At 35.1% G+C, this 26828-nt stretch overlaps 1 protein-coding gene across 1 annotated transcript in view; it reads left to right on the top strand.

The window, feature by feature from the left end:
- LOC134249393 (vacuolar protein sorting-associated protein 29) overlaps positions 1-12984 on the top strand; it is a 52254-nt gene extending 39270 nt beyond the window's left edge. The window contains exon 4 of the mRNA XM_062731758.1: positions 12489-12984. Within this exon, the coding sequence (XP_062587742.1) occupies positions 12489-12606 (118 nt within the window). The 3' untranslated portion in view covers positions 12607-12984. The remainder of the gene's footprint in view (positions 1-12488) is intronic.
- Positions 12985-26828: the final 13844 nt, after the last annotated feature.

Genomic DNA, 26828 nt, shown 5'->3' with positions numbered 1-26828 from the left:
ATTTGCTCTGAAATTTATGTAAATTTTATTGATTTTGGGGCATTTTTCGTAAACTTGAGCCTTAGAAAGGTCGAATTCGTATATTGGGCGACCCCAGCGGTTCTGATGAAAAAAGTATCGACCTATATCCCGAAAATTACGGTATTAGATTTACAATCATCAAACTTGGCCAATTTATGCATCTTTGGTAGAAGATGTGTCACAACCTATTTCAAGGTCACTGTGACCTTTAATTTAAGTGAAATTTTTTAAAAAAATCTCTTTTACTATTGAATTACACAATCCCCAAAATTGTAAGAGTGTTGCTGTATCCCTATTTAAATAATGTTAAATTAAGAAAGTAATATTTTTTACATTATATACTTCACAGCAATCCATAACAAATGTTATTTTGTAAGAGATAATCTACCTCTCCCAAGGGTATAATTATCAAGCACTGGTCAAGGAGAATTTTGATAACAGAAAAGTGCATGTCAAATTAGAGAGAAATTAATGAGTTTAGTGTAAGGAGCTAACTGGTAGAACATCTCTGTTTATATCGCATGCGTCAGGTACAAGTACAGGTGGGAAATGATAGAGGTCCAATTATTTATGAATTTTTAACCTTTATGCGAATTCTCAGCATGGAAAATGTTGTGTGCCGTCTATCTAACGTTACCTTGCTGCAAATAGAATGAGTTTAGTATCACCAGTGAAACCACCAAAAAAAAAAGAAACGAATGAAATCAAACAAGCTAATTCAGAGAATTCGTGTCCCCCGCTTAGGGAAAAAGTCGGCTCCCCCTGACTGAATTTGTAGAATTATTAAATGTATACATGTATACTGAAGCAAATAAAATACATGTATGTCAATATGCATATAAAGATTTGATTGTTTATTCTTCATTATGTGTAGAAGATTTTTTTATATGGAATTTTAATCACACTGTAATGATGATTTTATAACATCATAAATTTTTCATTTCACATGCTGAATACTATCATTTAGTAAAAAAAAAAAAAATAATTAAAAAAAAAAAAAAGAAAGGTTCGACCGAGATTCGATCCCGGGACCTCTCACATTTGAAGCGAGAGACATAACCACTAGACCACGGAATCGCTATAAATGGCATGAAGTATATGCAGTAGTGAAGTCACATACATGTATATATTCATGTTTTCATGTTCAGTATTCTCAAAATTTTACACAATCCATGGTGTTTGATTTATTTAGCCTTTCTTAAACAGTTCTAATAGATGTAATAAGAACATAAAGTCCGCCGAGAACCTGTTTTATACGCAATAACTCTCCTCATGCCCTTGCGCTAAAAATAGCGACATGTAATACTATAAATACTAATAAAACAAACGGGGCGGAGCACTTTGAGAGGGGCGAGAGACGTCCTAGGGAGTTTTGATATAAAATTACATTGCATAAGTTCAAAATCTTCTTGAAATATCGCCCGGAAATGATAGTATTACACAAAGACAGAATGTATAAATTTACGACCTTGAACTTTGACCTTTTGACCTCAAAATCAATAGGGGTCTTCATTAGGCCACAGGGAGTTGTTATATAAAATTTCATTGCAAAAGCTCAAATAGTTCTAGAGATATCGTGTGGAAACGAAAGTGTTTTAACAGACAGAATTTGCTTATTTATGACTTTGACCTTTGACCTTTTGACCTCAAAATCAATAGGGGTCTTCTTTAGTCCATAGGGAGTTGCTATGCTAAATTTCATTGCAAAAGCTCAAAGGGTTCTCGAGATATCGTGTGGAAACGAAAGCGTTACAGACAGACAGAAAGACGGACGGACGGACGGATGGACGGACAGACGGACGGACAGACCCAAATTAATATCCCCCACTTTTCAAGCGGGGGACAAAAAGGGGAGACAGGAAGACAACATGGCGACCAATATGCCGGGACCACCTAGCCAATGGCAAATCACGCCGAGTATGTCTAACATGTGTTTGAACTCCGTCCCTATGCAATATTCATCCATTCCTTCAACATCTATGCAACCACCGCAAGGCTTTGTAAGTATGAACCCAACTCAAATGCATGTACAACCTAATTTTCAATTGAACATTCCTGTTACGAGTTCAGGTGTACCGCCACAATGGGCAATGGAAATCTTCAGTAGACTAGATGGAATCTCACATCATTTAGAAAAGCTACACTCAATTGAAAGTTCTTTAATTTCTATGCAAAACCAGGTTAAGTCACTTACTTCTAGAGTTTCCGAAGTCAAAAAGAGTCAAGAGTTCATATCTAAAACAGTTGATGACGGTGACAAAAACACCAGGAAAGCCTTTTGTGAGATGAACAATCTAAAAATAGCACTTGATGAATCAGTGAATGCAAATTCATGCATGAAAGAGGAAATACTAGACTTACAATGTCGTTCCATGAGAGATAACCTACTATTCAATAATATCAAGGAACCCTCTCCCGATGAAACCGAGGATTGTGTTAGTATTATTCAAGACATTTGTAGCTCAGTATTGGAAATTGAGGGAAAAGTCGACATCGAGAGGGCGCACAGAATCGGAAGAAAGGAAACTGGTAAGATAAGGCCTGTTGTTGTAAAATTCACAAGATTTCCACAGAGAGAACTTGTCCACAAAAATGCATTTAAATTGAAAGAAACAGAATTATCAATTTCGGAACAGTTCCCTAGAGAAATTCAAGAAAGAAGGAAAAAACTACTACCTGTATTAAAAGAAGCAAAGGACAACAACAAGAAGGCATCTTTAGTGAAAGACAAACTAGCACTGGTGGGAGGCTCAACAGACAGGATCAAGCGATGGACATAGCAGAACACAGGGGACCACAGCCAAGTTTGGGGTGTCCGGAGAATGATCATCCCCTAAAGATAATCGGATGGAACATTAATGGTGGTTTTGAAAATGTGGAATTCCTTTAAACATTTTTTATGTACATGTGATATTATATGTTTATCCGAATTTTGGTTACATAAAGATTTCTCTCTGGATGTGGAAGATTTTCACACATACGTATTTCCATGAGATTCAAGATCTATTCAAGGAGGGGGAACAGTTATTTTGATAAAAGATACATTTGTACCATATGACTCAATTGTTGATTCTTTATATGATGTTATAATTTGGTTCAAAATTGACAAATCTCTGTGTGATTACAACAGTGATATTTATTGCGCATTTACATACTTACCTCCTATTAATTCTGCTTTTTTGAAAAGCAACAATTGCGATAAACCTTGGTTTGATAAGAAATTAAAATCATTGTATAAAGATTACATTGTAGCATTGCGTAAATTTTTATTTTTGTAAAAGTAATGTTAACCACAGAGAATTAACCCAGAAAAAGCGTGCATATGAAATTTCCGAGGCCAAATGTAGAGGACAATATTTATTATATGAAGGTCAAAGACAAGAGATTTTTAAGAAGAATAACCCCAAGCAATTTTTCGCAAAATTTAAACGAAAATCCAACTTAAAATCTAATGTTTCATTGTATAAGTTTTTTGAACATTTTAAATCAATTTCAAGCAACTTGAATGACGGTAATACAATTTCCAGTGAGATTGATGATTGTATTTTTGAAGAATTGGATAAAGATATAGATATCAACGAAATTGAAACTGCTATCAAAAATTCAAAAAGAGGCATATCTCATGGTGAAGATTGTATACTCAATGAATACTTTATTGAATTTGAAGAATATTTTTTGCCAATTTTGCATAAACTTTTTAATTGTATTTTACATACAGTTTTTTTCCCCGATTGTTGATCAACTTCTGTTATTGTGCGTGTTTTTAAAAAGGGAGATAATTCTGATCCTAACAATTATAGAGGAATTAGTTTGGTCAGTAACCTATGTAAACTTTTTACCTCTGTTTTAAACAATAGACTTATTTCATGGTCAGAATGTAATAATGTTGTTCCTGATGCTCAGTTCGGTTTTAAACCAAAATGTGGAACTAGTGATGCCATTTTTGCTCTGTATTCTTTAATCACTACCTCTTTTTCAAAGAATAAAAGACTTTATTGTGCCTTTATTGAATTTAAAAAAGCTTTCGATTCTGTTGATCGATCCAAACTTTGGTTGAAATTGTCCAAAATTGGTATTCAAGGCAAGCTTTTACGTGTCTTAAAAGGATTGTATAAAAATGTTAAAGCATGTGTAACTTCTGAAGGTTTATTGAGTGACATTTTTAGTAGCAATCTCGGTTTAATGCAAGGCGAAGTACTTTCACCCATTTTATTCAACATGTATGTAAATGACTTTGAAATGCACTTTTTAAATAATGGATGTGTACCATATGAAATTTCATCAATGAACCTTTTTCTCCTTATGTATGCAGACGAGATGGTGCGCTTTTCTGAAACAGTTTCTGGTCTGCAATCGCTGTTAGATCAACTATCAAGCTATTGTGAAACATGGAAATTACAAATTAATGTGGACATATCAAAGATTGTTGTTTTTAGAAAAGGGGGAATAGTGAAAGAACTTGAAAAGTGGTATATTAATGGTGAAAAACTTGAAATTCTTGATCACTTTACATACTTGGGCATTATTTTTAATTATAATAATAAGTTTTCTCGAGCTGAGAAACATCTTGCTGAACAAGATAGAAAAGCTTTATTTGTTTTAAAAAAGAATATTAGAAACATGTACTTTCATCATGAGACATTGTAAGTTGTCATTGTTTGATTGTTTTGTGGGCAGTATCTTAAATTATGCATCTGAAATTTGGGGTTCACTTAAATCACCCAATATTGAAAAACTACATCTTGATTTTTGCAAACATATTTTAGGAGTTAAAAGGACAACATGTAGCTGTATATTCTGAATAAGGACGATATCCTCTGCTTTACCACAGAATGTATAATATAATTAAGTTTTGGAAGAAAATTCTTGACCAAAAAAATTGTATCATCCAACATTGTTATAGAAATGCATAATGCAAAATATTGGTTGTCAAATGTTAAAAGCATTTTATGCAATTTGGGTATGTTTGAATTATGGGAAAAACAAAATGTTGAATGTGTGGACCTTCCTATTGTAAAGCAAAGAATTTCTGACCAGTCAAGACAGAATATTTTTTCTAAAATAGATAGCTCTAGTAAGTGTTCTTTTTACAGATATTTAATTGCAAATCATAATTTACAATTTTATTTATGGAAACCCATACCAATCAAATATCAAAAATGTATTTCTAAATTGAGAGTCATCACACTAATTGGCAATGGAAACAGGTCGATTTAGTAATACAGAAAGACACTGTAGATATTGTTTTTTGTGTTCAAATTATGTTGAGGATGAATTTCATTTCATTTTAATATGTCCTGTTATGAAATATATATAAAAAATACTTAAAGTCTTATTATTAGAAAAAACCTTCAATGTTTAAATTGTTGCAACTTTTTAGCTCACCTGAGCCAAAGGCTCAAGTGAGCTTTTCTGATCACATTTTGTCCATCTGTCCGTCCGTCCGTCTGTAAACTTTTCACATTTTCGACTTCTTCTCAAGAACCATGCAGTGGACCAAATTTAACCAAACTTGGTACAAAGCATCCTTGGCTGAGGGGGAGTTTAAATTTTTAAAATGAGGGGCCAAGTCCCCTTCCAAGGGGAGATAATCAAGAAAATACAGAAATAGGGTGCGTTCATTAAAAAATCTTCTTCTCAAGAACCACTGGGCCTAGAAAGCTGAAACTTATGTGGAAGCATCCTTGGGTAGTGTAGATATTAAATTGTTAAAATAATTACCAACTGGGGCAGGGCGGGGCCACAATAGGAAATCCAAGTTTTACATAGAAATATATAGAACCAATCTTTTAAAATCTTCTCAAGAACTACTGGGTAAGGAAAGCTGAAACTTTTGTGGAAGCATCCTGGGGTAGTGTAGATATTATATTGTTAAAATCATGACCCCCGGGGGTAGGGCGGGGCCACAATAGGAAATCCAAGTTTTACATAGAAATATATTAAAATAAATTAAATAAAAATAATTAAAACTAATTATACTGTGTGTGTGTGTTGGGGGGGTGGTATTGGAATCGGCATGCCCATTCTCTACAGTAAAACTCGGTTATAACGAAGTCACAGAGACCTATGAATTTACTTCGCTATATCCGTAATTCGTTATATCCATATCAGAAATACGTTAAATCAATATAGCTGGGGATCCAAAATAACTTCGCTATAACTGTAAATTCGCTATATCCGTGTTCATACTAAACGAGTTTTGCTGTATATGAATTTTAGATTAAAACTTTAAGTCTGATTTTAAGATAGTCCCTACAAATCTAAGAATCATGCAGGAACTTTATTCAAAATGATGCATCAAGATTACACTTTTTTTTCTGTAAAAATCTTTGTAACAAATTTATACAAAATCTTTGCTTTCAGATCCCTTGTTTATGTAAATATCAAAAATCATTCAATTTCAGAATGACACAATTATGCATTTTGATTGCATTACAAAGGAGATAGTTAAGATCCATTCATCCCTTGACATTAATTAGTAGACATGCATCCAGTCAAAGATTAATTATAATTAATGTTTAAAAGAATAATATATTTAATCATATTTTACGGCAAAAATTAGAGCCCACTAGCGACCGATACGCTGGTCAAAAAAATGTTTAATATCATCTGTTATTAATGTCCACAGAGGATCTTACCACGAGCAACTTACCAATCATTGAATGAATAGCAACGTTTATGCCAAATACATGTTTACATTTTATTTCGAACATGTGGTTCAGGTCAATCTATGATCATGTCATTGGAGTGCATATTAAAAAAAATATTCTTATGAACAAAATACAAAGATAAGAATCTATGATAGATGTCACAGACATTTTTAGGTCACCTGAATAAACTCGGGTGACCTATTGCTATCCATTTTCTTCAGTCATCATGTGGTGTGCGTCGTGCAGAGCTGCCAACCCTTACGATTTTGGCGTAAGTCTTACGAAATGAGCGTCAAAATATGCCTTACGATTTCTCAGTATATTTTTCCGATTTCGGTTTTTTCTCGATCAAAGTTTACACCAGAATTTTCATACCTGGCCATCTACAGTTTCTACTTTTATAATTAAATATTCATAATCCTTGCAAAGCTTGCTTGTATTGTCGTTTTGGTTTCAGATGGCCGATCGCATTCATGTCAATGTTTTAAATTAAAGAAAATGGAAACGTGCCTCAAATTACTCCGATTGCATGTCCATTTACAAAACATCTTAAACGGCAGGGGGCCTAGGTGGTCCCCGGACCATGCCTTACTATTTTTCATTTCAGAATGTTGGCAGCTCTGGTTGTGCGTTAACATTTAAACATTTTCAGCTTCTTCTCTGCAACTGCTCAACCAATTTCAACCAAATTTGGCACAAAGCATCTATGGGTGAAGGGGAACTAAAATTTTGAATTTCATGGTCCCTACCCACCTGGGACCTGATTAAAAAGTGTTTAAAAATCTTCTTCTTTACTCCTGGACATCAAGCAGTCAAATTGTTAGCATGATTGTAATCAGCATTGAGTCCTCTACTAAAATTGTGAAATTCATGGCCCCTGGGTCAGAGTTCTAGTGCTAGGACGGGGCTAGACAGATTATATCGTGAATATGCATGATTTCCTTAAAAATCTTCTCTACTCCTTGGCATTAAATAAACTAACCAAGTACATAGATGTGTGGAATAAGGCTGCCTCTTCCAAAATTATAAATTTCATGGCCCCAGAGTCAGGGGTTACTAGGGTGGGGCCACAATATAGAATCAAAGTTTAACATAGAAATATATAGGAAAATTTTTTTAAAATCTTCTTCTCAAGAACCACTGGGCCAGCTGAAACTCATGTGGAAGCATCTTAAGGTAATTTAGATTCTAAATTGTTCGAATCATGAATGTTTGGGATTGAGCAAGGTCAAAATAGGTATTTCAAAGTGGGAAATTTGTTAAATAACAGAATGACCAAAGTTATTCAGGTGAGCGATGTGGCCCATGGGCCTCTTGTTCTTTAGACTGTCATTTTATAATACGCAAAAGTTATGACCAAGGTAAAACTGCTTGATGTTATAATTTTTGAGGTTGTGCATGCCTTTAACCTAAAAAAAATCCACATACAGATGAAAATTCAACCCATTTTTTCAACATCTTTTTCTCTCAACGACAACAATGACGACAAAAGACAATGGACAAATTTTGATCAGAAAACCTCACTTGAGCCTTCAGCTCAGGTGAACTAAAAATCAATGAAGCAAAACGACATTCCAATATATCCATATATATGTATAATATGATCTATAACTCATCAAGATACACTCACATACTAAAATTCAGCTCAATATCTGCAAGCGCTTAGAAAAAAAGTGCGGAAAACCCGAGTAGAACAGCTAGACAGACAGACATGGGGACAGCTAGACGGACGGATGGACAGATGCAGAGGAAACTTATAGTCTCCTCTGGTTTCACTTGTAGGGGTCTAATAAATAAGACAGACAGACATTCCAATCACTATACACCCTCCTACTTTTCAAGTGGGAGTATAACAAGTCAGCTTTATATATACTAAAACACAAAATGGATTTTCAAGAGTTGTCAATAAAATATGGACCTGTATGGCATGTCATGTTTTTATTTTCTCAGTAAGAAAAGGGTTTACAAGGTGAGATTGCTTTTAGACCTTGATAATTATTACTTGGAAATCATGATGTTGTTAGCTCTCCTGTGCTGAAGGTTAAGTGAGCTTTTCTGATCACAATTTGTCTGTCATCCATCTGTCTGTCTTAACTTTTCACATTTTTGACTTCTCAAGAACCACTGGGCCAATTTTAACCAAATTTGGTACAAAGCATCCTTGGGTGAAGGGGAATTTAAATTGTTAAAAAAAAAGACTAAGTCCCCTTTCAAGGGGAGATAATTAAGAAAATACAAAAATAGGTTGAGGTCATTACATGCATGTGTAAAAAATCTTCTTCTCCAGAACTACTGGTCCAGAAAAGCTTATGTGGAAACGTATGTGGAAGCATCCAGGGGTAGTGTAGATTCTAAATTGTTCAAATCATGACCCCCGGGGATTGGGCGGGGCTACAATAGGGAATCAAAGTTTCACATAGAAATATATAGGAAAATCTTTAAAAATCTTCTTCTCAAGAACCACTGGTCCAGAAAAGCTGAAACTTATGTTATAGCATAATGAGGTAGTGTAGATTCTAAATTGTTCAATCATGACCCCCCGGGGGTTGGAAGGGGCCACAATATGGAATCAAAGTTTTACATAGAAATATATAGGAATTTTTTTTTTAATCTTGTTCTCAAGAAACACTGTGCCAAAAAAGTTGAAACTTATGTGGAAGATCCTGGGGTAGTGAAGGTTATAAAATCTTCAAATCATGACCCCGGTGGATAGGGCGGGCCACAATAAGGAACCCAAGTTTTTCATAAAAGTATAGATTTAAGAGAAAAAAAAACTACTTGGCGGAAAAAGCTGAAACTTATGTGGAAGCATCCTTTGGAAGTGTAGACTCTAAATTGTTCAAATCATGACCCCCCGGGGGTAGGGCGGGGCCACAATTTGGAATCCAAGTTTTACACCGAACTATAGAGGAAAAATCTTTAGAAATCTTCTTCTCAGGAACTACTGGTCCAGAAAAAAATGAAACTTATGCGAAAGAATCCTGGGGTAGTGTAGATTTTAAATTGTCCAAATTATGACCTGTGGGTAGGGTAGGGTCACGATAGGTAATACAAGGGGGAAATCAGGTAAAGAACATCATAGTCTAAGCTACTCAGATGAGCAATGTGGCCCATGGGCCTCTTGTTAGCTCTACTGGTCAGAGACCAGAAGAGTTTATGCAATAGTAAGGTGTCCGTCGTCCGTCTGTCTAGCTGTCTGTAAACAATTTTTCAAAACGCTACTCCTCCTACAGTTTTGTTCTGATTTCAGTATAACTTGGCACACAAGTAGATTACACCAAGAAACAAAAAACAGTGCATGGATTTCTGATTTCGATGAACGGTGTTGCCGTGGTTACTAAAAATAGAAATTTCTGTGAAATTCCTTTAAAATGCTACTCCTCCTACAGTTTTGGTCTGATTTCAATGTAACTTGGTACACAAGTAGACTACACTAAGATACATGAAATAGTGCATCGGTTTTTGATTTCGATGAACAGTGTTGCCATGGTTACTAAAAATAGAATTTTCTGTGAAATTCCTTTAAAACGCTTCTCCTCCTACAGTTTTGGTCTGATTTCAATATAACTTAGCACACAAGTAGACTACACTAAGATACATAAAATAGTGCATTGGTTTTTAGCTCTACTGGTCAGAGACCAGGCCAGAAGAGCTTATGCGATAGTAAGGTGTCCGTCGTCCATCCGTCTGTCTAGCTGTCTGTCTGTCCGTCTGTCTGTAAACAATTTTTCAAAACGCTACTCCTCCAACAGTTTTGGTCTGATTTTAATATAACTTGGCACACAAGTAGACTACACTAGGACACATAAAATAGTGCATCGGATTTCGATTTCAATGAACGGTGTTGCCATGGTTACTAAGAATAGAATTTTCTGTGAAATTCCTTTAAAACGCTACTCCTTCTCCTGTTTTGATCTGATTTTAATATAACTTGGCACATAAGTAGACTACACTACGATACATGAAATAGTGCATCGGTTTTTGATTTCGATGAAAGCTGTTGCCATGGTTACTAAAAATAGAATTTTCTGTGAAATTCATTAAAAATGCTACTCCTTCTACAGTTTTTGTCTGATTTCAATTTTACTTGGCACACAAGTAGATTACACTAAGATACATAAAATAGTGCATCGGATTTTGATTTCGATGAACGATGTTGCCAGGGTTAATAAAAATAGAAATTTCTGTGAAATTCCTTTAAAATGCTACTCCTTCTACAGTTTTGGTCTGATTTCAGTATAACTTGGCAAACAAGTAGACTACACCAAGATACATGAAATAGTTCATCGGTTTTTAATTTCAGTCAGTATTGTTGCCATGGTTACTAAAACTAGAAATTTCTGTGAAATTCCTTTAAAACGCTACTCCTCCTACAGGTTTGGTCTGATTTCAATATAACTTGGCACACAAGTAACCTACACTAAGATACATGAAATAGTGCATCGGTTTTTAATTTCAGTCAGTAGTGTTGCCATTGTTACTAAAAATAGAAATTTCTGTGAAATTCCTTTAAACCCTACTCCTCCTACAGTTTTGGTCTGATTTCAATATAACTTGGCACACAAGTAGACTACACTAAGATACATAAAATAGTGCATTAGTTTTTAGCTCCATTTTGCTTATGCGATAGTAAGGTGTCCGTCGTCCGTCCGTCTGTCTGTCTGTCTGTCCGTCTGTCTGTAAACAATTCTTCAAAATGCTACTCCTCCTACAATTTTGGTCTGATTTCAATATAACTTGGCACACAAGTAGACTACATAAAAAAGTGCATCGGTTTTTAATTGCAATTAGTAGTGTTGCCATGGTTACTAAAAATAGAATTTTCTGTGAAATTCTTTTAAAACGCTACTCCTCCTACAGGTTTGGTCTGATTTCAATATAACTTGGCAAACAAGTAACCTACACTAAGATACATGAAATAGTGCATCGGTTTTTAATTTCAGTCAGTAGTGTTGCCATGGTTACTAAAAATAGAAATTTCTGTGAAATTCCTTTAAACCCTACTCCTCCTACAGTTTTGGTCTGATTTCAATATAACTTGGCACACAAGTAGACTACACTAAGATACATAAAATAGTGCATTAGTTTTTAGCTCCAGAAGAGCTTATGCGATAGTAAGGTGTCCGTCGTCCGTCCGTCTGTCTGTCTGTCTGTCCGTCTGTCTGTGAACAATTTTTCAAAATGCTACTCCTCCTACAATTTTGGTCTGATTTCAATATAACTTGGCACACAAGTAGACTACATAAAAAAGTGCATCGGTTTTTAATTGCAATTAGTAGTGTTGCCATGGTTACTAAAAATAGAATTTTCTGTGAAATTCCTTTAAACTCTACTCCTCTTAGAATTTTGATCTGATTTGAATATAACTTGCCACACAAGTAGACAGACTACACTAAGATACATAAAATAGTGCATTGGTTTCTTATTTGGATGAACGGTGTTGCCATGGTTGCTAAAAATTTTTTTTTTTTTTGGCAATATCCTTTAAAACGCTACTCCTTCTACAGCTTTGGTCTGATTCAATATAACTTGGCACACAAGTAGATTACACTGTGATACATACTAGTAATTTAGTGCATCAGTTTTTGATTTCGATGAAGGATGTTGCCATTGTTACTATAAATAGAAATGTCTGAAATTCCTTTAAAATGCCCCTCCTCCTACAGTTTTGGTCTGATGGCTTCTTTTCTCATCCATTGTTTTAAGTACAAACCAGTAGAGCTACAGTCTCGACAGAGACTTCTGGTTTTTGAGATGTAGTCATAGATGTTACCTGTAAAATTTCCAGTATACTACAAATCTTGCATTCTTTTTCAGTAGTGTCACCTGTTCCTTTGTAATTCTGGATATCCAGCAGTCAACAGTTGTTGCCTATGTTTACAAACTGGTTCAAGATGATGTCAAAGTGGAGAGAATAGAATATAAAAAGAACTGACCTTTTCACCTAACAAAGAAGTTTGTGACTTATATTTTATGTGTTTATTGTGCAATAAGACCATTAAGTGTCAGGTGTCCTCAGTTGCTAAGGTAGCCTATTACTATGCTTTCTTTTCTGTGTGCACAAACATTTGAAACGTTACATGTAAGAAATGACTGAAATTTCTCTGCATGTCAATAATGAATAATTATCCCTCTGTCACTTTGTTATATTCATGACCCCTTGTACATGTGTGTAGGCCTGAAGGTTGAACAAAGTTTGTCTCAAATCCAAAAAAGAATAATGCTTTGAAAGTATTTTTTTTCTTCTTAATAAATGAAATGTTTGCATATGTAGAAGAACAAATATTAAATAAAGGCATAAATATTGAGCTTATATTAGCCTTATATATATTTCATTCTCAATATATGGTATTTACTAGCTATTCCACCTAAAAATTACAAGAATTCAACATTCAATTTTTGATTTCTGAGCAGTTAAGTTCTAAAGGTAAAAGGAATAGTCCAAACGTACTGGCATTCCCATTTTTTACTGACAAACTTAGAAAATTACTGACAATGTGCTGTTTTTACTGAAAGACTTGGACAATTACTATCAATGTGCTGTGTTTACTGAAAGACTTGGACAATTACTGACCTTTTTACTGCCGGTGCTAGTAAACTTAGAAAAGTGCTGACCCGTTTACTGTCCCTGCTGAAAAACTTAGACAAGTGCTGACATTTACTGATAATTACTGTCCCTATTGTTCTCCCTCTCAGGGAGGCTACAGAAGTGTGAAATTGATTTTTTTATTTTAAAGAGATTTTTTTTACTTTTGATAAAATAATTTCATATTTAAACCATGCTCAAATGACAGTTTTGAAAAGCCCTAATTATCAATTTATACCCCATTCATACGACATGATTTGCATACCTCAGTATATTTTACACATAAGTAAATTTACTCACGTGCAATTTTTGTCGTATGAACTGATTTACTCATATGCAAATTCTGCACAGTTGAGTAAATTTACACCTGGTCAGGACTAGGTGCAAATTAACTTTTGCACACACTTTGTAGCAAATTATTAGTTTATGTGTGTAAATGTTGTCGTATGAACATGCAGCAAATTCACTTATGTATGTATTTTGTTAGGTCACCTGAGTAAACTCAGGTGACCTATTGCCATCCGTTGTTGTCCGTCGTCGTGCGTCGTCCGTCGTGCGTTAACATTTGAACATTTTCATCTTCTCTGAAACCGCTCAACCAATTTCAACCAATTTTTGCACAAAGCATCTATGGGTAAAGGGGAACAAAAATTGTGAATTTCATGGTCCCTGCCCCCCTGGGGCCTAAGGGGTGGGGCCAAAACAACTAAAATTAGTGTAATCTTTAAAAATCTTCTTCTTTGCTCCTGGACATCAAGCAGTCAAACTGTTGGCATGATTGTAATCAGCATTGAGTCCTCTACCAAAATTGTGAAATTCATGCCCCCAGTGTCAGGGGTTCAGGCTCTAGGTAGGGGCAAAGTTTATATTGAAGTGTATGTTCAAAATGCCTAATATGTTATAAGAACTTCTTTTTAACACACTATGGACTTCGATGAGGTAAAATGTTTTAATGATTATGCTGAGAGCAATGAGTCCTCTACTAAAATTAGGAAATCTATGGCCTCGGGATCAGGATCTCGGTCCTAGGGCGGGGCTATGGCTTAAACTTGGGCATGTATTGAAAATGTGTAAGAAATATTTTTGTTATGTTTGACATTTTTAATCAATATTTTTGAGTTATTTAAACAAGAAAAAACTGATGTAATTAAAAGAAATAATAAATAAAAATTTCCTGAAACATTTAGATATATTAATATCGGGACTATGTTTTCTGCAGAACACGCACGCATACGCATTACGAGCGTTTCTCAGAAGAAGATCTCCTGATAGCCTGGATTGTCTTGGAAAACTATTTTCATCTTTTTGAGGTCGTAGACTTTTTATTACGAACGGTGGGTAAGAGTGTTGCGATTTTAAAGGCAGTAAAGTATGAAATATATCGTGATTTTATGAGTACATCGTATTCTTCATGGTATAAAAGATTCATTTTAGCGTTGCTTTGTTCGATGCCGAAATCAGCTTCTGATGACTGATGAAGGAGCTCCGAAGAAAATGCTGGTTTGAACGTTGTTGTCTGCAATTCATATGTAGTAATAAATTATCTACACTAGGTTTTAAATGTGCTTTTTTTTTTTATTAGGCCTATATATGCACAACCTTTGTCCTGAATTTGGAAATGTGGTTAAATCAGTTCGAATTATCTCTATGATAATGGCTTACGTTTATTGGAAGCATGTGTAGATTTACCCAAATGGCGACTCAAATGGTATAAATTATGATGAAATAGTAGCGAAATAATCATTGATTAAAAAGGAATGTAACTGAAACATTCCGTTTGGTAAACTCTTACAATACGTGTCTTAACATTTTAAAATAGTTCGTCTATTATGTATAATGCGGGTTTCATTGTATCGCAGTATGTTGCAAAAATTTGGATACATAGCCTATATTCTTTTTGTTGATGGACTCGATGGAGTGCCACTATATTTAGACCATGAAATTTATAACTTAGTGAAAATTATAATAAAGTTCATCTTTTAAAAATCTTTACTTTGTACAATTGTTTATTTTTATGTAGAATTACATCGTAAATTAATAAATGGAAAATTTAGGTCCACACCATCTACAAGTTTCCATGTTTTCCCATACCGCGATACAATGAGACTCTCCTATTTAGGAGGTAAAGAAGACTCTCTGTTTTAAAAATAGACCACAAATTCAACAATGCAAGTTTGCAAAATAATTTGACACTGAAAAGTAAGGCCATAGTTAGAATTATAAATTTTATTATACCCCCCCCCCACCCCCCGCTTGAAAAGTGGAAAAGTGGGAGGGTATATAGTATTCGTTATGTCCTATGGTTGGCACCCAGCTTTGAGCAGTGAGGGATCGTTTTTGTGCCAGCACCTTCTGCGACACAGGGCCTCAGTTTATACGGTCTCATCCGAAGGACTGGTCTACATGTCCAACAGTGGGATTTGAACCCGTGAAGTAAGGATTAACTCCTTACTTTGCAACTCTAGAGCAGACGCTCTAATCACTGCGCCACGCGGGCAAATCAACTGACTGGAAAATAATGTTATACTAGTAATTCATTTAGTTTTGTATACTTGAATTTATCAATCAAATCATTTATAAACCTGGCACATTTACAGAAAAGTTGGACTACAATGTTGGATTACTGGTATAACAAACTCGGACCATAACGAAGTCAGACTATAAGAAACCCAATCTATATATAGATATTTATTTATTAATGAATGGTCAAAAATGATCTAATAATATCAAGGATATTCTGAATTCATTTCATATATTAATGAATCCAATGACAGGTAAACTTCTTCAAACAGATTATAAACTGAATTAATTGGGTCCTTGTCAAAACCTTTCAGAAAAACATGAACGGTATGCATGTATTCGACTGGCCAATACTTAATAACTTTAATCAGGATATTAACAAGGATATTGATTATCAGCTAAGTTTTTTGATCTCGCAGCATCCCAACTGTTGTGAGAGTGTGGTGGTGTATACATAACCTTCATTCATTAGAGTGACAAGTGTAAGGTTGCAAATAGAATGTTTATGACAACTTTGGACGATACTGCATTTTTCCAAGGCGAAATGATACTAGAGCTACGGTTTATTCATTAACTTCTGATATCATCTGATCACAAGAAATGAATGCAGTTCTTGATAAGTACTGGGTAATTGATATATGCCGTTACTTTAGCATGTTTAGTACACTTTAGACATTTTCAAGTACATGCAAGTTCAGTGGAGAAAAAATAATATGTCTAACTTAATTTGGCTGTAAAGTTCATATATGATACTATATGTCTAGAACAGTTTCATCTCTAGTGTATTGTTTGATAGATGTGGAAGGGGGTCCAGACACCCCCCAACAAAAAACAGACCCCTCCTTTAAAAGCGGATCATTGTGAAATTGATATGAAAAGTCATAAGTATGAAGCTTTAAAAGTCATTAAAGTTTAGCTAATTAAGTTCTTGGACCTGAACCCTACTCTTTTCCTAATAAGTTAAGGCTCCTTTCAGCATCATTGAATTTACACAAGATTCCTGATGATTTCAAACTTATTATCCCCCCCCCCCCCCCCCGCAAACGAAGTTTGGGGGGATATTTAAGGAATCACTGTCTAGTTAGTATGGTATATATTTATCATTAATGATAGTGGGAAAAATTATCATGGGATAATTTGCATAACGATAATTTGCATAACGGGCGAAGCCCGTTATGCATAAATTATCCCATGTTTCCCACTATCGTTGATGTCCCTAGCATACCATACTAACTAGACAGTGATTCCTTATATTTCCATTTCATTGTGATATAGAATTGTAGATTTAGATTTTAAAAATGTAGACATAGATTTAAATTACACGAGGACTCCCATGCCAATTTCAATAGTCCTCGGCCACTGATGTCAAACACAATGGCAGCTGCACGAGATTTACATGCATATTTGGCCTCCTTAGCGTCAGACACAGAGACAGATGCGCACGAGATTTGCATGCATATTAGGCCTCCTTAGCTCCTGGCCTATCGACCTGCCTAATTTACATTCCGGCAGAATTATTAAAAAATAAACTCCGCTACCTTTCAAGGAGTTATCATAGAGAAAAAAAATTAGAAATGGAAATATATAGAAATCAGCTTGTCTGTCTTGCTGTCTGTCCGTCTGTCTGTGCAAACGTGTCCGGTCCATATCTTTCTTACAGAGGAACATTAAATCTATTACTCCACACAAAGATTGCTCATGACTTACGGGTGTGTAATGACCATGACCCAAGGTCATTTGTAGAAGTTCAAGGTCACAGGAAGAAAAATTTCTTAATTTGTGTACGGTCCATATCTTTCTTATGGATAAACATGGTAGGTTATCATTTCACACAAACATTAGCTCATGTCCTAAGGGTGAGTCATGATCTTGAACCAAGGTCATTTGGGGAAGTTCAAGGTCACTGGAAGAAAATTTTCATAATTTGTGTCCGGTTCATATCTTTTCTATGGATGAACTTGGTAGGTTCCTATTTCAAACAAAGATTGCTCATTACCTAAGGGAGTATCATGACTTTGACCCAAGGTCATTTGGGGAAGTTCAAGGTCATTGGAAGAAAAAATTGATAATTTGTGTCTGGTCCATATCTTTTTTATGGATAAACTTGGTAAGTTCCTATTTCAAACAAAGATTTCTCATGATGTAAGGGAGTGTCATGACCTTGACCCAAGGTCATCTGTGCAAGTTTAAGGTCACTAAAAGAAAAATTGTTATGGAAAGTTATAAGTATGGAAAAACTTCATTAAGCTTTGGTTGTGTCAGACTTTGACACCAAGGTCAATTACATTGTGAGCTGTTTGACCTGATAAAGGCTAAAAATTCGTGTCTTTTTCAAACTTTTGCCATAATTTCTTAACCATAGGACATAGAGACTTCATATTTGGTATGCCTACACCACTTATTAAGTTCTTTTAAATGACACAAGATCAATGACCTTGTGACCTTGACTAGGACTTTTGTGCTAAAAAAAGTTCTTTAAAGCCATATATGGCGTATGTACAATGAAAATTAATATAAAATTAAATCAATTGTATCTTCAATTAATTCTGTACAAAACAACGATATTATGTTGAATTTTTAAAGAAAAACGTTATCATAATGGTTGTTGCGGATGAATTTCTAAGGAGAGGGTGCGTCAATGACATGAATCACATTTTGGTCATTTATGCAAGTTCTGTATATACAAACAATCTTAATACAAAAGATTTAAATTAACACAAACAAGAAGACTAAAAGATTGAATTATTTAGATGAAACGTTTACTTTTACGATGTTCAGAATTTTATCCGTATGAAAAGCTTTTATTTACATGTATTAATATATTTCTTTACTTAATTTTGTATATTTTTTTTAAAAATTTTTTTTTGTTATTATATGGCTTTTGTTTTTCTTGCCTTTCAACACATTTGATTTTTATTAGGCTGTGCCTTTATTTAAAAGAATATAATGAGCAATTACATTTGCACTAAAAATGTTTTAGCATTTCTCTCTTCTCTTAGATCCATAGAAAATTCATGAATTAGATTAACACCTCTGAAAAACCCAGCAGGGGTATTTTGTCCCGTTTGGACAGTTCTAGTTTAACAGAAGATAGGTCATTATTTACACATTAAATTTTGGAAAGATTTTTCTGTTTGCTTGATGATCATGACAAGGAGGACATGGCTGATGTGACTGGTTGACATATGATGCCCACTCTTCCATGGCACTTGACCCCACTTTGAATGTTATTAGAAATCTTGGTTTGCTGTGCTCCCAATTTGTACTGATTAAATGTTTTTAGGTTTTTTTTTAGCTTGAAGATTGTTCTCCTAAGGGTGTGTCATGACCTTGACCGAAGGTCATTTTGGGAAGTTCAAGGTCACTGGAAGAAAAAAAAATCATTATTCGTGTCCGGTCCATGTCTTTCTTATGGGTAAACTTGGTAGGTTCTAATTTCACACAAAGATTGCTTATGTCCTAAGGATGTGTCATGACGTTGACCAAAGGTCATTTTAGGAAGTTCAAGGTCACTGAAAGAAAAAAAAAATCATTATTTGTGTCCGGTCCATATCTTTCTTATGGATAAACTTGGTAGGTTCTCATTTCGCACAAAGATTGCTCATGGCCTAAGGATGTGTCATGAACTTGACCCAAGGTCATCACTGGAAGAAAAAATTCATTATTCATGTCTGGTCCATATCTTTCTTATATTTCTCTTTCACAAAGATTCATGATTTATGGGTTGTCATGACCTTGACCCAAGGTCATTTGGGAAGTTCAAGGTCATTGGAAGAAAAACTTATATATATTAACGTGATGCTGATAGTGTACATTCACATCAGATATGGTGTATTAAGAGTGAGCATTTAAGGTTTTATTTCAATCTTTGCCTAACTAAAAGGCTTTAGGCCCAGGGTTATAAAAGTTATTTTAATTTATTACAGATTTGTATATAAGGTAAGCAAATGTTAGTTTAAGGAATTTAGGAAAAATATAAAAGGTAAGTAGAATGTTTTCTAAAGCTAGGAATACTGGTGATAAAGAGACTTATTTATCAAGGATGTAATTTGGTTCCTGTTGAGTCCATTTGTCCAGATATGTGAAGCATCCGGATATTTGAATCACTAGTTAAACAAGACAAAATAGCATTTAAAAATTTCGTTCCGATGAAAAATCGTCCGGATACTGAAGCATCCGGATATTTGAAGGTCCACTGTACATAAAATTTGTATTTGTTTTGTAGAAATCTGGTGATGCCACGTAAAAGGAACTGGCGCATGGCTGTGACGAAGATGGGAAACCAGAATCGTGCCAGCAATGACAATAGACTCGTGGATACTAGCCACGTAAAAAATAGTATAAAAGACCCAACAGTTGACGCAACAGATGACGGACCTTTTAGACTCGTGGAAGCTAGCCACGTAAAAAATAGTGCTAAAGACTGGGGGGATACTGCCTCCTTAAAAAGAGTACTTGATTTGCCTTCGGGCGCCAGAAACAGTGCAAATTCGCCTTCGGGCACCAGAAACAGTGCAAATTCGCCTTCGGGCACCAAAAACAGTGCAAATATGCCTTCGGGCGCCAGTAACATTGACAATTTGCCTTCAGGCACCAGTAACATTGCCAGTTTGCCTTCGGGCACTAGATTATTTGGAACAATTAATCAAGCAAATAATTTATTTCCATCTTTTTCTAGAGGAGTTCAGTGCACATGCAATGCGTTGATGTCCATCATTTTGCAAAATGCATCCACTTCATCAGAACTTGATAAGGTGCTCTTTTCTGGGGATGAGTTATTTAGAGTTAGAATAGCAGAATTACAATCAACTGTTCAATTTGTTTCCAAAATGCTTCAATTTCAAGAACTTCCCAAGTCTGTCTATGTGCATGACAACCAGTATGAAATAAGCTATTTTGAACAGATTTATGGAACTGTGACACATATAGATTGGGATCAGTCATGTCAAAATAATAATTTGAAGGAAGGTATAGAGCTGCTCTTTACAAGGTATAATCAAGGATTAATTATAGTTGGAGGAATTTGCTCTGCAATATATGTGGATGACAAGAACTGTCCTGTATTCTTTGATTCACATTCTCATGGAGAGGACGGCCTTTCATGTGCTGATGGTAGAGCTATTAAAATCACTTTCAGTGATATTGATCAACTTGTGAATTACATGTTTGCATTTTATCAAAGTTGTAATATTTCAATGATAAGCCAGTTTGAGATTCAACCAGTGTTTGTAACACAAAAAACAAGTGTACCCACTTCAGAAACTGAGAGGCTTTCCTTAATTGACAAATACTTCGACTTCCAAGAGAACATGTCTAGAAAATGTAACTTTTCTGAATCATCACAAGGAAGTCGAAATGATTATATGAGAAATTATATGAGGAAAAGGAGGGAAAACTCGCAGATAAAACAGAGGGACAAAGAAAGTACTTTAAGAAGTATGACCAAGGCAAGGCAAACTAAAGAATTTAAAGAGAGAGAACTTGCTTCCAAACAAAGGGAGAGACAAAATCCTGAGACAAAGCAGAAGGATAGAGACAGTACTTTGAAAAGTAAAAACAAAGCAAGGCAAAACAGAGAGTTTAAAGAAAAAGAGCTTGATTGTAAAAGAAGGGTCAGAGAAAATCCTGAGGCAAAGCTCAAGGAAAGAGAAAGTACCTTTAAATGTATGAACAAGGCAAGAAACTGAAAGAATTTAGAGAGAAAGAACTTGCTTCCAAGCAGAGGGTCAGAGAAAATCCTGAGGCAAAGGTCAAGGATAGAGAAAGTACCTCTTAATGTATGACCAAGGCAAGACTAAATACACAGTTTTGTTTAAAAGAAAGAGAAGTAAAGAGAAAGAAAAGAGACAATGAAGAGCAGCTTGACAAGGAAAGGCTATGTAAACAGCAAAGTAGGAAAAATAACAGTGAAAAGGAAAAAGAGAGTGATAGAGTTTCTAAAGCTAAAAGGAGGCTTGATTTAGTATTCACAGACCATGAAAACGAATTAAAGAAGAAAAGATTTCATGGTAATTCTTTGGAAGATTGTATACAGAAATTTCACGAACAAGTGAAAATTGGTCCAGTTTATGTGTGCACATGTTGTCATCAGACTTGGTTTTTGAAAAGTGTGGTCAAGCTCAATACATCTAACCTTAGTAGTAGCAGTAAAAGTAATTGTACTGGCTTAAAGTCTGTGGATGACATAGAATGGCTTTGTTTAACCTGCTGTTCAGCTCTGAAGGATGAGAAAATTCCAAAACTTTCAGTAAAAAATGGAATGAAATGGCCTGATAAACCAGATGTTTTGAATTTACACCCATTGGAAGAGAGGTTGATATCTCAACGCATACCATTTATGCAAATTAGAGAATTACCAAGAGGAGGTCAGATGTCAGTGAAAGGAAATGTTGTTAATGTTCCGGTTGATATTCAGCCTACAGCAAATGCCCTTCCCAGACAAATAGATGAGCATGTGACTATAGCTGTCAAATTAAAGAAAAGATTATCTCACAAATCGGCTTGCTTCACAGAAAATGTTCGTCCGAATGTGGTTATAAATGCTTTACAGTGGCTTATGAAAAATAGTGAATTGTATAAAAATTCTGGTGTAGTGATAGACCATTCTTGGAAGGATGAAATAGAAAAAAGTAATGAGGAAACAGTGCAGGAACTGATAGGTAGTTCAAATGATAGTGATGATCGTGAATCTGAAGGAAATCATGATGATTTTTGTGAAGTTTCTTTAGACGATTGTATTCAAGGCAATTCTGATACACTTGTTGATGAAGCAGACATTGATACAAATAAACTCTATGTGTTTGCCCCTGGGGAAAACCAAAAACCAATAAGTTTATTTACAGACAAAGATGCAGAATATTTCTGTTTTCCAACAATATTCTGTGGTCAACGCAGAGTTGAAAGTGAGGAAAGAGAAGTTTAAGTACACTACAGTGATATTGCAAAATGGGAGTTGCGTAGTGTTGATAGACGAGCAGCACAATCTGTACCTAACATCATTTTTAAATTGAAGAAAATTCAAATTAAGCAAGTTAGTGACAAAGTTAACTTGGCATTGAGAAGATGTAAATCAGACGGTAAGAAAATCACTGCAGAACAAGTTTTAAATCCAGCCTCTGCGGAAAAATTGTGAGATTAAATGAAGGGTATTATATATTCAGAACCCTTAGAAATTCACCTGCATATCTTTCGTCTAAAAAGAAGGATGTATTTGCCATGATAAGGCAGTTGGGTCTTCCAACCTGGTTTATTTCTCTCTCATCAGCTGATACCAGATGGCAAGATCTGCTTAAAACATTGGCAACACTAGATGGAAAAACCCTGTCACAAGAAGAATTGGAGGATTTGAATTGGAGTGAAAAATCAAAACTAGTTAAACAAGATCCAGTGACATGTGCTAGATTCTTTGACAACAGAGTTAAACTTTTCATCAATACTGTTCTTAAGAGTCCTCACAATCCTCTAGGTGTTGTCACTGATGTGTTTCGAAGGGTAGAATTCCAAAACCGAGGTTCACCGCATATTCATATGCTTGTATGGACAAGTGATGCTCCAAAGCACAAAGAAAATAGCAATGAGGAAATTGAAGCATATGTAGATAAGTATGTCACATGTGGTTTGCAAGAAAATGATTCTCAAATGAAACGCCTTGTAGAGCTTCAGGTACATAAACACTCAAAGACTTGTAAAAAAAGGGGGTAAATCTGTTTGCAGATTTGGATTTCCATTGCCACCTTTGCCCAAAACCATGCTTCTTGAACCCTTGGATGTTGATGTTGAGCATTACAGAAAGTTATATTCTGATATTCAAAAGAAAATGAATGTTTACAAAGATGGTTGTAGCTTAGACTACGAGTCATTCTTACAGACTGTAGTAGAAATGTGAGGATGAGTATATAAAATGTATACGAGCATCCCTAAAAGGTCCAAAAGTGTTTCTAAGGAGAAGTCCATCTGAAATGAGAGTGAATTACTACAATACATCAGTGTTAAAGGCTTGGAATGCTAACTTAGATATTCCGTTTGTACTTGATCCTTATGCCTGTGCCACATACATTGTTGCTTACATCAGCAAATCTCAAAGAGGAATAAGTGCAATGCTTGATAAGGCATCTAAAGAAGCTGCAGAGGGAAATATGGATCTCAAGCGTCAAGTTCGACATATTGGAAACAAGTTCTTGAACTTTGTTGAGGTCAGTGCACAAGAAGCAAGTTATTTGATCCTTCAGATGCCACTTACACAAGCTAGTAGAGAGGTTGTTTTTATCAATACCTCAACACCTGAAGACAGAGTTTTTTTTACTCAAACATCAAGATGAATTGAATGAGTTACCAAAAGACTCGACTGACATTAAGTCAGATGGTATGATACAGAGATATGCAAGAAGACCAAAGCAAATAGAAAATTGGTGCTTAGCTGATGTTGTTTCTGAGTTGGAAGTCACTTTTCCAAAAGAAATGGAAAAAGATGTGCAAGAGGAAGTGAATGACGATGACCCTGAAGAAGATTCACAAGAAAGCATCTTTTCTGATCAGGATGCTTTAGTTCATTTGAAAAATGGGATTAAGATCAGAAGACTTAAAAACAAACGGGTTATTAGATATGTAGGGTACAGCCAAAAAACAAATTCTGAACAGTATTACAGAGAAAGAATTCTTCTCTATCTGCCTTGGAGAAATGAGAATACTGATCTTTTAGGTAGTTGTCAAACTTATGAACAGCATTACCTGCAAAAAGCAAGTATAATACAAATGAAGCAAAGGCAGTATGAGCATTTTGTGGATGAATTGGAACAAGCTCGACTTCAAGCTGAAGAAGATTTTGATAATCTGGAGACCGTAGCACCAAATACAGAACATGCTGAGGCAGAAGATGCAGAGATAGGTTCTGAACCATCTGATGAATTTATTCATTTTGATCCTGATACAGTTCAACACATAGATTTTGATATAGGTCCAGACCTGGGTTTGTCCTCAAAAGTAACTGAAACAGAAATGAGTGTTGTCCGCATTCCTGATGAGCAATACTATAAACTTTAGCAATCCTTGAATACAAAGCATAGAGAATTTTACAATCATGTGACAAACTGGATTCTAAACAGAGATGATCCATTATATGCTTTTCTTACTGGTGGAGAGGTGCAGGAAAGTCAGTAGTTATTGATGCCATTTTCCAAACATTACACAGAATACTTTACTCAAAAGAAGGAGAAAGTCCAGATGATATTAGGATATTACTATGTGCTCACACTGGAAAAGCTGCATACAACATCAAAGGGACCACTATTGCATCAGCATTTCACAGGAAAATGTATCAAACACAGCAGCACATGGGTGCAGATGAATTGAACTCATACAGGACAAAGTACCAGAATTAGTCAGTTGTGATAATAGATGAAATTTCAATGGTTGGAAATAATATGCTGACATTTATAAATGATAGACTCCAACAACTTACTGGTAGAAAACAAGATTTTGGTGGCATTAGCATCATAGCTGTTGGTGATTGTATCAGTTACCACCTGTTGGAGACAAGTGGATTTTCAAAGACCTTTCTAATCCTGGTCAGAGTTTAGCAAAAAATTTGTGGCAGGAGCATTTTCATATGCATGAATTATCTGAAATTATGAGACAAAAGGATGACCTCAGATTTGCTGAAATGTTGAATAGACTTCGTGAAAACAAGATGAGAGATGAAGACATAGAACTTATTTCTCAACGCATCATTACACAAGACTGAAATCTACCCTAAACAGGCACCTCATCTGTTTATTGAGAACAAGTTTGTCGATTGTTTTAATAACAATTTAATAGAAAGCCTTTCAACAGTTAAAGTTAATGTAAGAGCAGACACAGACGTATTATCACAGACAAAACTTTCTGCATCAGTGAAATTGAAACTAGTTCAAAATTTGCCTGAAAACCCAGCATCTACTGGACAATTAAGAACAAATCTTGTTATTGCTGTGGATATGCTCTATGACATATCAGTGAATCTTGATGTTACAGATGGGTTGACAAATGGTGCTTCATGTGTTGTGAAATACATTGAATATAGACAATCACAATTAAGACCTGCCATAGTATGGGTTCTGTTTGCTGACTCAAGTATAGGTATTTCAAGAAGATACAACCATTTGTTCAGCACAAATGTGAACATTACATGGACTGCCATATTTGAAGCTAAAAGAACATTTGTTTATAACAGGAAGACCTATGAGAGAGTTCAATTTCCACTCCAACCATCTGCTGGAAAAACAATTCACAAAGCACAAGGAGCAACTCTTTCAAAGGCAGTGATCAGGTTAGCACAGACAAAGCAGCGAAAAATTCCTCATATACATTATGTTGCACTTTCAAGAGTAAGGTCACCTGATGGTCTATTCATTTTGGATTTCAACGAAAAAAGTCTTTCAAAAGATGAAAATATTGATAGAGAGATGGAAAGATTAAGAGATAATAGATTGCAGCTGTCATACATACCACTTTACTCAGTATGTAAAGATGTCAAATTTCTGTTCAACAATGCTAGGTCTCTTCACAAACACTTATTTGATATGAAGTCAGAACCAAGTGTTGTAGCTGCAGATGTTATTGGTATAGCTGAATCTTGGCTTTGTGAATCAGATTCTGATAAAGACTTCACTTTGGAGGGTTTTACAATGTTCAGAAATGATGCAAATATTTCCCGGACCAGATCATATCATGGCATCGTCATATATTTGAGGAATCAATTACAGTGTTTGACATACAACTCCTTCACTTCCGAATCTGTTGAATTTTCCATAATTTCTATTATGCCATCCAATACTCCAATACAGTGTGTAGTTTTGTATAAGCAGCCTTCTTGTACTCTTCAACATTTTTACGATACCTTGAAAAACAGGTTGCTCCCATTTGTTAACACAGATGAAAAAATTGTGATGATGGGAGATTGTAATTTGGATTTGAATACTGGTCAGTATGGACATTTCCTAAACTTTATGAAAGAAAACTTTGGCTGTGAGCAAATGATACACAAGGTAACAACAAAAAACAAGAAACAGTTAGAC

Source organism: Saccostrea cucullata, unplaced genomic scaffold, assembly GCF_032062105.1.
Source record: "Saccostrea cucullata isolate Sc308-1 unplaced genomic scaffold, CSIRO_AGI_Scuc_v1 ctg1138, whole genome shotgun sequence".
NCBI classification, from domain to species: Eukaryota; Metazoa; Mollusca; class Bivalvia; order Ostreida; family Ostreidae; genus Saccostrea; species Saccostrea cuccullata.
This window is presented reverse-complemented; position numbering and strand designations above follow the sequence as displayed.